Source organism: Rhamphochromis sp. 'chilingali' (assembly GCF_963969265.1).
Source record: "Rhamphochromis sp. 'chilingali' genome assembly, chromosome: 1".
NCBI lineage: Eukaryota > Metazoa > Chordata > Actinopteri > Cichliformes > Cichlidae > Rhamphochromis > Rhamphochromis sp. 'chilingali'.
Genome location: NC_137929.1, coordinates 67,064,507 through 67,081,415, shown reverse-complemented (window position 1 = coordinate 67,081,415; position 16,909 = coordinate 67,064,507). Strand labels below are relative to the sequence as shown.

Sequence of the window (16,909 nt, the reverse complement as noted above, 5' to 3'; positions counted from 1 at the left end):
TTGCAGATCTACAGGCATTTAAAAATAGTTACGCAAAACGGAGCGTTCAGCTCTGAACGGCCGTAAAAGGGTTAACAGTATCTCCCAATCATAATTTAAAGCAGCAGAAATTAAGTCAGAACACAAAAGAGCAAAAATGACATAACAAAAAATGATTGACAACAAGGAAAACTACATTGTTGCTTCCAGCGAGCTGCAGCAGCGGCAAAGCCAAACACAGGCACCATTTTCCTTGACAGAAGAACTTAGCACACAGCAGCAGCATAGAGTGCACCGCTATTGTTCAAATGGAAGACATAGGAAACACTCAATAAAAACTTCGACAGCTGAAACTAATGTAGACAATGTCAGGGGAGGAAGTCAAACTAAACTTATGACACCAAGCACAATAACTACCAAAATAAAGCGGGAAAAGTAAACTAAGAATCCCTAAAGCAACTAAACAGAGGAGCTAACAATAAACAAGAAGTTGAAAATACAAAAACACAGAAGCTAACATGGCTAACACTAGCATCACTGTATGTAGCCCGACTCTTCCCACAGCAACATACAACTGTCATGGCTAGACATCTCATTGACTGGCTCATGTTAGCTTGTGAAAATATAAAGTCCCAGCAGTACTAGCTGTTTTATATACTGTTTAAAATAAGCTAAATGTGCTTATAATGTGTAAATAAAGGCTTAAGCAGCTAGCACGGTTAGCATCAGCACCAAGCCCTATTATATTTATACACTGTTAGAGCAATGGCTCCAATCTACAGCCTTTAAAATAATGATTGAAATGCTGTGATTGCAGCCATTCCCCAACTCTCTGTGAATGGTTCTCATGGCCATTGATCAGTGGGCTTTGATCAGTGGGTTTTGATGAGTGGTTGTAGATCAATGGTCATGAGAATTTGTATAATTTTGATTAAAGAACTGACCTCCCAGCCCATTGTTCCTTCGGTGGGCTGGTTTCTGTCATTATGCAAATGTACTGTTCATAGCGTTGGAAACCTGCAGTCAGCTGAGATTGAAGAAGTCACTTGGATGAGTGATGAAACGTTTCTCCCACTGAAAACGCTACGTCCAGATGAACAGAATCAACTTTTGGAGATTTACTTACCTGGATGACTGAGCATCAATCATCCAGTAAATAAAGGGTGGCTGTAGCTCAGGGGTAGATGTTTCTTTGCAAGGAAAACTCAAACACTGAAACAATACCACCAGTAACCTCCTAAATATGGAAATGTGGGGTCATTAAAGACATAATAATTTCATTAATACCCAATATCCAGCAAAATATGTAATTTGGACATTTTATGCCAAATGAAATCAAATGTATATATTGTGGAAGATTAGCCAAATTTATGTAAATTGGCCAGTACATGATTTTTAAAAAAATAAACAAACATATGACATATTTTACACAGTAATTCAGAGTCTAATAATCCACTCAAATGTAAATATAAGTTCAGCTAAAAGCTCTATTGATAAGTCAATCAATAATATAATTCACATTTTAAATCATCATATGTGTTAATGTTTGAATCCTGACCTGAGAGTTTCCACTGCACACTGTGATCTCTTTAGTCCAGCAGACAGAAGCGTCACTCCTGAATCCTGTAGGTCACAGTTACTCAGGTCCAGCACTCTCAGACTAGAGGACTGGGAGCTAAGGACTGAGGACAGAGCTTCACAACTTCTCTCTGAGAGGTTACAGCCACTCAGTCTGAAAAATAAAAGATAAATCTATAATACTTATGTAAAGTTTGTTATTCTATTATTATATTACATGCCATCTTTTTATTTTTGAAGGAAACCTTAACATACTAAGATACAACATCATATGGATGAACTTGAATAAAATGTTTCATTGATTCATTTAAAAAAAATGTCAATTGATCTGACCTCAGAGTATTTAGTTTACAATTTAAACTTTGTAGTCCAGCAGACAGAAGCTTCACTCCTGAATCCTGCACATTTTTGATACTCAGGTCCAGCTCTGTCAGAGTAGAGGACTGAGAGCTGAGCATTGAGGACACAGCTTCACAGTTTTCCTCTAAAAGTTCACAGACGTTGAGTCTGAAAATGAAAACATGAACAAAGACTGTCGTTAAAGTGTAATCAGGGTGCAATAACTAATCTTATATTTTAAATTAAGATTATTAAGATCATTAAGATGGCGGCGCGCACGGGTGCAGCGGCTCTTAGCTCTCCAGTTTGGTGCTCGTTTTTACTTTTAATGTGGATATTTTTGAATGTTTGCAACGCCGCCATCTCTTACAGTCGCCAGAACCTAATTGACCTAGGTTTTAAATATAGTTTGTTTGTTTATGGCGACTATCAGTGAACACAGAACATCCTGGTGGAGATAGCGAGACCGCCAGGGTCACCGTGGATGGTCTGCCCGCCCAGCAAGCGTAGAAGGCGACGGAGGGAAAGAAAGCAGAAGAGGGGATGCCGGTCGGGCTCAGACGCTAGGCTACGCAAACATCCACACCGGCCAGCACTTCCGAGCCTTTTCCTATCGAACGCCAGATCCATCACCCACAAACTAGACAAATTGGAGCTACAGATAGCCAACACAAGCTTTGTACGTAACTGCAGCATTATTCTTATTACGGAGACGTGGCTTCACCCGCTGATTCCCGACGCTGCAGTCGAGTTAGCAGGCCGCAAGCTACACTGGCATGACAGAAACAGCAACTCAGGTAAAAGCAGAGGAGGGGGTCTATGTGTTTACGTGCATAACGAGTGGTGTTGTAACAGCAGGATCATTCACACACACTGTTCTCCTGATTTGGAGGTTCTGGCAGTCTCGTGCAGACCTTTTTACATCCCGAGGGAGTTTACAGTAGTTATTGTGATAGCTGTTTATATACCGCCGGATGCTAACATTAGCACGGCTCTCAGCCTCTTGCTCAACACCATAAACAAACAACAGCTTGCCCACCCCGATGGGGTTTTTATTGTCGCCGGCGACTTTAACAAAGCGTGCCTAAAGACTGTGCTTCCTAAATTTGTCCAGTTTGTGGACTTTGCTACGAGAGGAGAACACACTTTGGACCATGTCTATTCAAACATCAGGCATGCTTTCAGAGCGACACCCTGGCTGGATCTGACCACCTCTGCATGTCCCTCACCCCCACCTACACCCCCCTGCTGAGAAAAACAAAGCCCCAGACAAAGACAATAAAAACCTGGCCTGAAGGAGCCCTTTCTCAACTGCAGGACTGCTTCTCAACAACTGTATGGGATTTATTCTCCAGCCACAACCTCCAGGAGTACACGGACACTGTACTCTCGTACATCAGGAACTGTGTTGACAATGTCACCGTCAACAAAAGGGTCAGGGTGTTTACAAATCAAAAACCCTGGATGAATAGCGAAGTGCAATCCCTCCTAAAAAGCCGCAACACTGCCTTCAAGTCAGGGGACAGACTTAGCAGACCTGAGTAGAGGCATCAGGAAAGCTAAGGCTGCCTATAGGAGGAGGATTGAAGATCACTTTGCTGACAACGACCCCAGAAAAATGTGGCAGGGGATCAATCACATTACCAACTACAGAAGCAATAATCAAGCAACATCTAGGACTGATGCCTCACTGGCTGAGGATCTAAACCGTTTCTTCGCCCGCTTTGAGATGACCAGGCCCTCAGCTGCCACACCACTTCCACCCGCCCCCAGCACTGGCACACTAGCACTCAGGGAGCATCAAGTGAGGTGTGTTCTAAGGTCAGTGAATCCCAGGAAGGCGGCAGGTCCTGATGGAATACATGGAAAGGTTCTCAGAGCATGTGCTGACGAACTGACCGGAGTCTTCACTAAAATCTTCAACCTTTCCTTGTCATCAAACACCGTCCCGCCCTGCCTCAAAACCTCCACCATCATCCCCATCGCCAAGAAGACAGCTGTGGTCAGCCCAAATGACTACAGGCCTGTTGCATTTACGCCTGTAGTGATGAAGTGCTTTGAGAGACTGGTCTGTCAGCACATCAGGGCCGGTCTGCCTCCCACTCTGGACCCCCACCAATTTGCCTACAGGACAAATCGTTCCACCAAGGACGCTATCACCATAGCGCTCCACACTGCGCTGAGTCACCTGGAGCACCAAGGAAGCTATGTGAGAATGCTCTTTCTGGACTTCAGCTCAGCATTCAATCATATCATCCCGGAGATCCTGGTCCAGAAACTGTCTCACCTGGGACTCTCCACCCCCATCTGCCTCTGGATCAAGGACTTCCTGACAAATAGACCACAGTCTGTCAGACTCGGCCCCCACTGGTCCAGCACCATCACACTCAGCACCGGGTCTCCACAAGGATGTGTTTTGAGTCCCCTCCTGTTTACGCTCTACACATCCGACTGCTCCCCTACCCATCTCTCAAACACCATCATAAAGTTCGCGGATGACACCACAGTGGTTGGACTCATCTCAAGGGGGGATGAGTCAGACTACAGAGATGAGGTCAACAGACTGACTGAGTGGTGTTCAGTTAACAACCTCCAAATGAACACCACGAAAACTAAAGAACTTATCTTCGACTTCAGGAAGGGCAGAGCAGACCCGGCCCCACTTTACATTCACGGGAACTGTGTGGAGAGGGTACACTCCATGAGGTTTCTGGGCGTGCACATCTCTGATGACCTCTCCTGGACTGCAAATACTACGGCGATGGTTAAAAAGGCCCAGCAGCGTCTCCACTTTCTGAGAGTGCTCAGGAGGAACAACCTGGAGGAGAGGCTGCTGGTGACATTTTACAGAGCCACCATAGAGAGCATCCTAACGTACGGCATAAAAACATGGTATGCAGGGTGCTCAGCTGCGGACAGGAAAGTACTGCAGAGGGTCATCAACACAGCCCAGAAGATCACTGGCTGCTCTCTGCCCAGCCTGGAGGTCACTGCAAACTCTCGGTACCTCAGCAGAGCTGGCAATATCATCAAGGACCACTCTCACCCCAGCAATCAACTGTTTGAACTATTACCATCAGGCCGACGGTACAGGTCACATAAAACCAGGACAAACAGATTCAGGGATAGCTTCTTTCCCAGAGCTATCACCGTAGTAAATAAGCACAAAAACAATTGAACCTATTCCATACCGTCACAGTCATTATATTATGCTGCTATTCATACTGTCATTATATTAATGCTGCTATCCTTTTTTTTTTTTTCTTTTTTTTTTTTTGTGTCCCATTTGGATCTATAGCCATCAGAATTGTTGTCTTGAGGCCAAGAAAGATGCCAAGCGGATTTATTTTACCAAGTGGATCATCATGGCCTTGACATATTGGTCCATTTGGTTGACCTTTATTATAATTATGAATTTATTTTATTTACAGTTGCAAACGGGACAGACATGACTGTGGGATAGGACAGGGGGAAAGAATGAAAGAAAGAGGGGGAGAGAAAGAAAGAAAACCAAAGGGGAGAAGAGATGGTGAGGAGGGGGGGAAGAGAGAGAAAAAAAACAAGAAAAAAAAAACAAACAAAAAACAAACAAACAAAAAAAACTCCTGGGTCACCTGTATGGAGAGAAAAAACAAACAAACAGAGGAGACAGCAAACAACAAAGAGCAACATAATAATAGAAAAAAAAAAAAGCACCATCACAATAAACTAGCTAGCCGTAGATATCAATAGTTACTAAATAATAAACGATATTGTGCAGCACGCAAGATAGACAGCGCACAGTGTGCTTTGAGGTAGCAGCCAAGAAAGCTGTAGTCCGCGTCTGTGAATACCCATGTGTACACCTGTGTGCATACCTGTGTGGATCAGCATGCTTGCATTCCAAAGGTTTCTCCATGTAATGATCTGCTAGGGAGTGTGGGGAGCCACAGCCCTGTCCTTTATGGTATCAAGCAGGTATGGAGGAGATCAAAACTCCAGACATCCAGAGGCCCCCAGAACACAAGAGACCAAGGAAGACCCACAGAGGGGCAGCTGCGCCACTGTCCCAGTTAGAGCTAAGGAGAGTCCCAGATGAGGGCTCACTCAGCAGCCGCGGAGCAGAAGCCAGGGGGAGTTGCAGTGACGCGCCCGTGAGCTCCGCTGGCAGCCAGCTGTGCCTGAGTGACCGAGCCCCAGGCCGAGAGGCCGGGGGCACCTCACCTCCGAAATGGCCCGAGCGAGCCCCAATAAGCGGCCGCCAAGGAGTGAGCCGGTGTGTACCCGGACACCCACCCCCAGATACAAAGAACCACCAACGCACCGACACCTGAGGGAGTCCACCACCGGCAGGGGAAGTGGTGGTGGGTGGAGATAGGCCTCCAAACCTTGGAAGGCCCGAGATGTCCCCAGAGAGGTGGCGTCTGATATCCAACCTGACATATAGACACAGACATACAGGCACACACAGATACAAACATCCATTCCCACCCTCATGCTCTCATATGCACTTCACACTCAACTGACGTGGAGACAGACATAAAGAGACACTGTATACCCGATCACACTCCCCGAGCGTACTCTACGAACCGGGTCTAGGTACCCTCGCCCCTGGAGGGGGGAACTGCACCCAGACCCAGGTGGTGTTACCCTTTTCCCTGCGGTGGGGAGAGGCAGACCGCCCCGACTCCGCAGCAGCAGGGAGGCCCCACACCCCAGACCGCAGCCGGATGGCCAACTCCTCCTCCTAGCCCCCCCGCTCCAGCAGGCCGCAGAGAACGGGGGTGAGAGAAGACTCCAAACCTCCCTCCACCCGCTCATAGTAGTGTTGATGCATGTGTGTTCTAAGGTGCATTTAAAACCCAGGAGGGCATGGAGCTACCTGCCAGAGAGCAGCAGGTAAGCGCATAGTCCCTCGTGTTAGCCCTCAATGTCTACATGTATTTAAAATTGAGAGGTGGGCAACGATGCCAGGGGTGAGGTGTACACCCTGATGGTAACTTGGACTCCGTGTATTGTGCCCACCCCCAAGATCCTATATGTATGTCTAATGAGGGTGTGAGTAATGTGAATGTCTAAGTTGTGGGATAAAATTGAGGCAGAGGCAGCCAGAAGGGGACAGAGGGGGGGGGGGGGGGGGGGGGTAACCTCCTCTGCACCCTGGTGACATACCCCTACTCCAAGGCCCTGCATGTGTGGGTGGTTGTGGTGGAGCGGGAGGAGGGAGGCATTAATGCTGCTATCCTGTATATATTGTACATACTAATGTTTGAGTACTTACGATTGTTTTTTTGTACTTTTTATATTTTACATTTATTATTGAAACTTGCACCAAGGGAGTGGCACTCCAATTTCGTTGTACTTTGTACAATGACAATAAAGGCTATTCTATTCTTATCTATTCTATTCTAAATATAATGTGGTGTCATGTGTGATCAATGTGGTCCTCAAAAAGACCCAGCAGAGGATGTACTTCCTGAGACAACTGGGGAAGTACAGTCTTCCACAGGAGCTGCTGATCCAGTTCTACACTGCGGTCATTGAGTCTGTCCTGTGCTCCTCCATCACAGTCTGGTATGGTGCAGCCACTAAACAGGACAGGAGCAGACTGCAGCGGACTGTACGGGCAGCAGAAAGGATCATCGGCACCCCCCTGCCCTCCATCCAGGATCTGTACCTCTCAAGAACCAGGAAACGGGCAGGGAAACTCATCACAGACCCCTCACACCCTGGACACAGACTTTTTGATCTGCTGCCCTCTCGCAGACGGTACAGAAGCCTGCAGACCAGGACCACCCGACATAGGAACAGTTTCTTTCCCCTCGCCATCTCCCTTCTAAACAGTTGACTTGTCACACTGATCCCACTGCCAGAATGCAACTGCACCTTATGTACATTCTGTAGTATTTATTCCACCTCATTTCATTTCTGTATTTTATGTATATAAGTTTATATTGGTTATTTATAGTTGGTTTACACAGCTTTGTGTATGTATGTGTATGCATGTCTGATGTACAGTGGGGCAAAAAAGTATTTAGTCAGCCACCGATTGTGCAAGTTCCCCCACTTAAAATGATGACAGAGGTCAGTAATTTGCACCAGAGGTACACTTCAACTGTGAGAGACAGAATGTGAAAAAAAAAATCCATGAATCCACATGGTAGGATTTGTAAAGCATTTATTCGTAAATTAGGGTGGAAAATAAGTATTTGGTCACCTCAAACAAGGAAAATCTCTGGCTCTCACAGACCTGTAACTTCTTCTGTAAGAAGCTTTTATGTCCCCCACTCGTTACCTGTATGAATGGCACCTGTTTGAACTCATCATCTGTATAAAAGACACCTGTCCACAGCCTCAAACAGTCAGACTCCAAACTCCGCCATGGCCAAGACCAAAGAGCTTTCGAAGGACACCAGGAAAAGTATTGTAGACCTGCACCAGACTGGGAAGAGTGAATCTACAATAGGCAAGCAGCTTGGTGTGAAAAAATCAACTGTGGGAGCAATCATCAGAAAATGGAAGACATACAAGACCACTGATAATCTCCCTCGATCTGGGGCTCCACGCAAGATCTCATCCCGTGGGGTCAAAATGATCATGAGAACGGTGAGCAAAGATCCCAGAACCACACGGGGGGACCTGGTGAATGACCTGCAGAGAGCTGGGACCAAAGTAACAAAGGTCACCATCAGTAACACACTACAACGGCAGGGAATCAAATCCCGCAGTGCCAGACGTGTTCCGCTGCTGAAGCCAGTGCATGTCCAGGCCCGTCTGAAGTTTGCCAGAGAGCACATGGATGATACAGCAGAGGATTGGGAGAATGTCATGTGGTCAGATGAAACCAAAGTAGAACTTTTTGGTATAAACTCAACTCGTCGTGTTTGGAGGAAGAAGAATACTGAGTTGCATCCCAAGAACACCATACCTACTGTGAAGCATGGGGGTGGAAACATCATGCTATGGGGCTGTTTTTCTGCCAAGGGGACAGGACGACTGATCCGTGTTAAGGACAGAATGAATGGGGCCATGTATCGTGAGATTTTGAGCCAAAACCTCCTTCCATCAGTGAGAACTTTGAAGATGAAACGAGGCTGGGTCTTCCAACATGACAATGATCCAAAACACACCACCCGGGCAACAAAGGAGTGGCTCCGTAAGAAGCATTTGAAAGTCCTGGAGTGGCCTAGCCAGTCTCCAGACCTCAACCCCATAGAAAATCTGTGGCGGGAGTTGAAAGTCCGTGTTGCTCGGCGACAGCCCCAAAACATCACTGCTCTCGAGAAGATCTGCATGGAGGAATGGGCCAAAATACCAGCTACTGTGTGTGCAAACCTGGTAAAGACCTATAGTAAACGTTTGACCTCTGTTATTGCCAACAAAGGTTATGTTACAAAGTATTGAGTTGTATTTTTGTTATTGACCAAATACTTATTTTCCACCCTGATTTACCAATAAATTATTTACAAATCCTACCATGTGAATTCATGGATTTTTTTTTTCACATTCTGTCTCTCACAGTTGAAGTGTACCTCTGGTGCAAATTACTGACCTCTGTCATCATTTTAGGTGGGGGAACTTGCACAATCGGTGGCTGACTAAATACTTTTTTGCCCCACTGTATATATAGACACGTGTGTGTGTGTGTGTGTGTGTGTGTGTGTGTGTGTGTGTGTGTGTGGGACACCGGCCTTGCACATCTCCCCTTCTAGAAGATGCATGCCGGTGCCGTCTCTGGATGCCCGAGGAATAAAAAGAACCGGGGTGAAACTGATTTCGCGACAATAGCTAGCAAAATAATAATTGGAATGAAAAAAATATCAGGTGTAATGTACATGTACTGGAAAATTATTTACTAGCAAACTCTGCCACTGTCGTTTTCCATCAAACACTCATTAAAACAGCAACCTACATGTATGTTAGCACATTCATCCCGACTGCCCGGGGGAAGAGTGGGGTCACACATTAAAACAGACAGCGGTGCAAGGCAGCCCAGGCTGAGAAATTTTTCTTTTACATTTTGCGTCTCATTTTATTTCTCTATCTGAAAAGAAAACTATTCAGTCAGATAGTTATTTGTGGTGAATGAAATACAGCTACACTTTCAAGGACTTTTAAGCACCACATCTGAAATTAAAGCACTTTTCAAACCTTGAAAACACAATATTAAAATTCAAGCATTTTCAAGGATTTCAAGTACTCGTACCAACCCTGTCTACCGTAACCAAATTCCTTGTATGTGTCTGCACATATACTGGGCCAATAAACATGATTCTGATTCAGAATCCTTGTTGTTTTATGCTGAGAAGATTAGTAAAACTTCACTTTAACTTAAAAATTACTAAAAATGGTACGAAACACAGTAAATTGATAAAGTTTACCTTTACTGGTTAAATTGCTTGATTTATTTTCACAGTTAAAAAATAAAACAAAACAAACAAACAAAAGAAAAAAGAATACAAATTGATCTGACCTCAGAATATTCAGTTTGGCGCGTGGACTCTGCACTGCAGCAGACAGAAGCTTTACTGCTGAATCATTCAGGCTGTTGGTACTCAGGTCCAGCTCTCTCAGACTACAGGACTGGGAGCTGATGACTGACAACAAATCTTTACAGCCTTCCTCTGACAGGTTACAGCTGCTCAGCCTGAAAAAAACAACAAGAACAACAAAACAATAATATTTATTATCAAATAAAATCTCTTTATATGTTGAGCCTAAGTAATCAAATGCGTACAAAGTACAAGTACGCTACAATGCACAATTAAATAAAAAATGTTAAAGAATGTAAGTGTAACAGAAGAAAAATATTTCAAATTAAACACAATTATTCCAATGTATGTAAATGGAAACCAGTGAAGTACAGGTTAATTTAATGACACTAGTTTAGTGTCTGCTGACACAGGCCTGTGAGTTATACAGTATTACAGTTACTACAGTACTGCTGGTCACTTTATTAATTCTAATATGTGTGAATGTAGTTGTAAATAATGTATCACATCCTAGACTTGGTGCAGACTCTCATTTCATTTTCTGTCTAAAAGCTGCTTTTCTAAAAGCTCCCCTTTAAAGCCCCGCTCTCCCTAAAGGCCAACTTAATTTTGATTGGATGATTTCATAAAGCATGCTGAAGGGCAGCAGCCAGTCATCATGAGCTCCATCTCCTCCACCTTCTGGTTTAGAAATTATAAGAAACTGTTAATCTCATAAATACTTGTCTTGATGCATGCTCAGTCATCCAGGTTATTAAATCTCAAAAGTTGAATCTGTTCATCTGGATGTAGCGTTTTGTGGGAGAAACGTTTCGTCACTCATCCAAGTGACTTCTTCAGTCTCAGCTGACAACAGGTTTCCAACCCTATAAACAGTACATTTGCGTAATGACTGAAACCAGCCCACTGAAGGAACAATGGGCTGGGAGGTCAGTTCCTTGACCATTAATAATAATAGTAATAATGGATTGGATTTATATAGTGCTTTTCAAGGCGCTTTACAATTCCACTATTCATTCACTCTCACATTCACACACTGGTGGAGGCAAGCTACAGTTGTAGCCACAGCTGCCCTGGGGCAGACTGACAGAAGCCAGGCTGCCATATCGCGCCATCGGCCCCTCTGGCCAACACCAGTAGTTGGTAGGGTAAAGTGTTTAGGTTTCAGTCATTATGCAAATTTACTTTTTATAAGATTGGGGAAAGCTGCAGTCAGCTGAGCCTAAAGAAGTCACTTGGATGAGTGACGAAACATTTCTCCCACTGAAAACGCTACGTCCAGATGAACAGAATCAAACTGTGGGGGCTCATAAAAACATGATTAGAAATAAATCTTCTCAGATGTATTTTTACATTTTAGATCCACAGCAACAAAGTTCACAGCACGACGTCTCTGTTCAGTAATTATTATTCCCGTAAACACTAGCTGTCTGAAACTTGTCTAGAAACCTTGGACACTGGCGGGTTTCTCTTGCTTACCTATCTGCTCATCCTTTTTCTTTCGGCTCGCATGATGATTTCCTGGTTGAGTTTATAAAGACTTTTGCTCATCCCATTTCTGAGGGTAGTTTGGGGAGAAAGTTACTGACTCTCCGGCAGGGCCGTTACAGTGTGGTCAATTATGATTTCCCAACAGCCACTGCCGAGGCAGGCTGGCCGGATCAAGCTCTGCAGGGTCTATTTTCCATCCATCCGCCTCCACTTTTCCTTTTTAGGGTTGTGGGGGGCGCTGGAGCCTATCCCAGCTGTCATAGGGCGAGAGGCGGGATATACCCTGGACAGGTCGCCAGTCTGTCACAGGGCAAACACATAGAGACACAGACAACCATTCGCTCTCACATTCATTCATACATTTACACCTACAGTGGGGCAAAAAAGTATTTAGTCAGCCACCGATTGTGCAAGTTCCCCCGCTTAAAATGATGACAGAGGTCAGTAATTTGCACCAGAGGTACACTTCAACTGTGAGAGACAGAATGTGAAAAAAAAATCCATGAATCCACATGGTAGGATTTGTAAAGAATTTATTCGTAAATTAGGGTGGAAAATAAGTATTTGGTCACCTCAAACAAGGAAAATCTCTGGCTCTCACAGACCTGTAACGTCTTCTGTAAGACGCTTTTCTGTCCCCCACTCGTTACCTGTATGAATGGCACCTGTTTGAACTCATCATCTGTATAAAAGACATCTGTCCACAGCCTCAAACAGTCAGACTCCAAACTCCGCCATGGCCAAGACCAAAGAGCTTTCGAAGGACACCAGGAAAAGTATTGTAGACCTGCACCAGACTGGGAAGAGTGAATCTACAATAGGCAAGCAGCTTGGTGTGAAAAAATCAACTGTGGGAGCAATCATCAGAAAATGGAAGACATACAAGACCACTGATAATCTCCCTCGATCTGGGGCTCCACGCAAGATCTCATCCCGTGGGGTCAAAATGATCATGAGAACGGTGAGCAAAGATCCCAGAACCACACGGGGGGACCTGGTGAATGACCTGCAGAGAGCTGGGACCAAAGTAACAAAGGTCACCATCAGTAACACACTACAACGGCAGGGAATCAAATCCCGCAGTGCCAGACGTGTTCCGCTGCCGAAGCCAGTGCATGTCCAGGCCCGTCTGAAGTTTGCCAGAGAGCACATGGATGATACAGCAGAGGATTGGGAGAATGTCATGTGGTCAGATGAAACCAAAGTAGAACTTTTTGGTATAAACTCAACTCGTTGTGTTTGGAGGAAGAAGAATACTGAGTTGCATCCCAAGAACACCATACCTACTGTGAAGCATGGGGGTGGAAACATCATGCTATGGGGCTGTTTTTCTGCCAAGGGGACAGGACGACTGATCCGTGTTAAGGACAGAATGAATGGGGCCATGTATCGTGAGATTTTGAGCCAAAACCTCCTTCCATCAGTGAGAACTTTGAAGATGAAACGAGGCTGGGTCTTCCAACATGACAATGATCCAAAACACACCGCCCGGGCAACAAAGGAGTCACAAGTCTCTCAGAAGTGAAAACTCACTCTCTTTCTTTCTTACACTCGCTCTTGCCTGTGTCACTCCTAAAACCTCCCCTTCTTCCTAAACAACCAAATGTCACGTTTCCATATATATGTTTGATTGTTTGACACAAACAGGGAAGGGAAGGCTGTTTTTTTTTTTTCCTTTTTTTGCTTACAGGCAGAGAGTTTTTGCTAGCGCCATTTTTACTGTCTCTCCCTGTAGTAAATGCTTTGATAGTGTGAGTACAAGAAAATAATATGATGTGTTAAATGTGTTTAGATCAGAGGAATAGGGAAGGATTTGTTTGTCTGTGTTTTAGTTTGGCTTAGCTGTAGGCCTGAGAGTGTGTAATTGTTTAGAGAGAAAGGAATTTATGGACACTGGAGGTCTGCCTGCCATAAAAGGAGACAGGAAGCTACAGTTGGGGGTTGCTGATGCTGATGCTTGTACCTTTAATAAAACTCATAATTGTTATAAACTTAGAAGTAGGTTTGCAGGAGACTCTCCACATGATCTGTAAATGTAAGACAAGAAGAGGCCACTGGCCCAGTGGATGCAGAGTGGGAGTCTATTTTTTTTAAATATGTTAACTCTGTTTTGTATGTTGTCTAAAGGAATTTGGTGTAGCTTAGGTGAGGAGATTACTGTTATGACCGTCAAGAAGTCACCTACACAGAGACACACACACACACACACACACACACAGTGCTTAAACTGTTACACTCACACTCACTGGCGTGCACTCACATAGATATATGGGTACGCACACACACAGGCACTCACGTGCTCGTGCATACACACACAGACACAGAGTTTTCAGCATGGGGGTTTTATGATGGGGTCACTTCTATTAAGCTGGTTGTAACAGACAAAGGAGTGAAGATCTGCAGAGGGACCCCGGCTTTGCATATCTCCCCTTCTAGAAGATGCATGCTTAAATAAAATTGAATAAAGGTTTTTGTGAAAATGACTACTGAGTTCCGGTACGTCCCTGGATGCCCGAGGAATAAAAACAACCGGGGTGAAACTGATTTCGCAACAATAGCTAGCAAAATAATAATTAGAATGAAAAAAAAATAGCATGTGTAATGTACATGTACTGGAAAATTATTTACTAGGACTCACCTAATGCGACCTGAGAAAGCAAACTCTGCCACTGCCGTTTTCCATCAAACACTCATTAAAACAGAAACCTACATGTATGTTAGCGCACTCATCCCGACTGCCCGGGGCAGGGGCGGGGTCACACATTAAAACAGACAGCGGTGCAAGGCAGCCCAGGCTGAGAAATTTCACTTATACATTTTGCGACACATTTTATTTCTCTATCTGAAAAGAAAACTATTCAGTCAGATAGTTATTTGTGGTGAATGAAATACAGCTACACTTTCAAGGACTTTTAAGCACCACATCTGAAATTAAAGCACTTTTCAAACCTTGAAAACACAATATTAAAATTCAAGCATTTTCAAGGATTTCAAGCACCCGTACGAACCCTGAAAAAATGTTTGTAATCATGTATGATTTTTGTTCCACTTCTCACGTGTACACCACTTTGTACTGGTCTTACACGTGGAATTCCAATAAAACTGATTCATGTTTGTGGCTGTAATGTGACAAAATGTGGAAAGGTTCAAGGGGGCCGAATACTTTTGCAAGCCTTCTGTACTTACAGAGCTTTGTTGGAGGCTTTGATCACTGGCAGCAACCTCAGAAGAGCCTTCTGTGAAGCAAAGTATTTCTTCAGGTCAAACACATCCAGATCTTTTTCTGATGACAGCAAGATGAAGACCAGAGCTGACCACTGAGCAGGAGACAGTTTATCTGTGGAGAGACGTCCTGATCTCAGGGACTGTTGGATCTCCTCCAGCAGAGAACGATCATTCAGTTCATTCAGACAGTGGAACAGATTGATGCTTTTCTCTGCAGACAGATTGGTTCTGAGCTTCTCCTTGATGTACTGGACTGTTTCCTGATTGGTCTGTGAGCTACTTCCTGTCTGTGTAAGCAGACCTCGTAGGAGATTCTGACTGGTCTGCAGTGAAAGACCCAGGAGGAAGCGGAGGACCAAGTCCAGGTGTCCATTTGGACTCTGTAAGGCCTTGTTCACAGCACTCTGGTAGAAGTGTTTCTCTGCAGATTCTCCTGTTTCAGACTTCTGGGAGGTTATTTGGTCTTCCAGCAGATTGAGTCCAGAGTTGATGAAGGTCAGATGGGCATGAAGAGCAGCCAGAAACTCCTGAACACTCAGATGGATGAAGCAGAACACCTTGTCCTGGTACAGTCCTCTCTCCTCTTTAAAGATCTGTGTGAACACTCCTGAGTACACTGAGGCTGCTCTGATATTGATGCCACACTCTGTCAGGTCTGATTCATAGAAGATCAGGTTTCCTTTCTGCAACTGATCAAAAGCCAGTTTCCCCAGTGACTCAATCATCTTCCTGCTCTCTGGACTCCAGTGTGGATCTGTCTCAGCTCCTCCATCATACTTGACCTTCTTCACTTTGGCCTGAACTACCAGGAAGTGGATGTACATCTCAGTCAGGGTGTTGGGCAGCTGTCCTCCCTCTCTGGTTTCCAGCACATCCTCCAGAACTGTAGCAGTGATCCAGCAGAAGACTGGGATGTGGCACATGATGTGGAGGCTTCGTGATGTCTTGATGTGGGAGATGATCCTGCTGGCCTGCTCCTGATCTCTGAACCTCTTCCTGAAGTACTGCTCCTTCTGTGGGTCAGTGAACCCTCTGATCTCTGTCACCATGCCTACACAGTCAGGAGGGATCTGATTGGCTGCTGCAGGTCGTGTGGTTATCCAGAGGCGAGCAGAGGGAAGCAGTTTCCCCCTGACGAGGTTTATCAGCAGCACATCCACTGAGGTGGACTTTCTAGGGTCAGTCAGGATTGTAGTTTTGTGGAAGTCCAGAGGAAGTCGACACTCATCCAGACCATCAAAGATGAACACAACCTGGAAGTCTTCAAAGCTGCAGATTCCTGCTTCTTTGGTTTCAGTAAAGAAGTGATGAACAAGTCCCACCAAGCTGAACTTTTCCTCTTTCAGCACATTCAGCTCTCTGAAAGTGAATGGAAATAGGAACTGGATGTCCTGGTTGGCTTTGTCTTCAGCCCAGTCCAGGGTGTATTTCTGTGTTAAGACTGTTTTCCCAATGCCAGCCACTCCCTTTGTCAGCACTGTTCTGATTGGTTCGTCTCTTCCAGGTGAGGCTTTAAAGATGTCTTCTTGTCTGATTGTTGTTTCTGGTCTGTCTGGTTTCCTGGATGCTGTTTCAATCTGTCTGACCTCATGTTCATCATTGACCTCTGCAGTCCCTCCCTCTGTGATGTAGAGCTCTGTGTAAATCTGATTCAGGAGGGTTGGGCTTCCTGCTTTAGCGATGCCCTCAAACACACACTGGAACTTCTTCTTCAGGGCAGATTTAAGGTTACGATGACAAACTGCACCTGGAAGTTCTGAATAATAATAATAATAATAATAATAATACAACTTCAACAATTGTATTTTACAAAAGGCTGATGACAA

The 16,909-nt window shown here is 44.8% G+C and overlaps 1 protein-coding gene across 1 annotated transcript in view; it reads right to left on the bottom strand.

Annotated features, from left to right (window-relative positions):
• The window catches only part of LOC308383241 (protein NLRC3-like), a gene marked incomplete at its 3' end in the record, with an annotated part of 36,393 nt that overhangs the window by 14,357 nt on the left and 5,127 nt on the right, over positions 1-16,909 (bottom strand). Inside the window, exons 6-8 of the mRNA XM_080861100.1 lie at positions 15,045-16,839; positions 10,349-10,522; positions 1,538-1,711 (exon numbers count right to left, since the gene is read on the bottom strand). Of these exons, the coding sequence (XP_080717226.1) occupies positions 1,538-1,711; positions 10,349-10,522; positions 15,045-16,839 (2,143 nt within the window). The remainder of the gene's footprint in view (positions 1-1,537; positions 1,712-10,348; positions 10,523-15,044; positions 16,840-16,909) is intronic.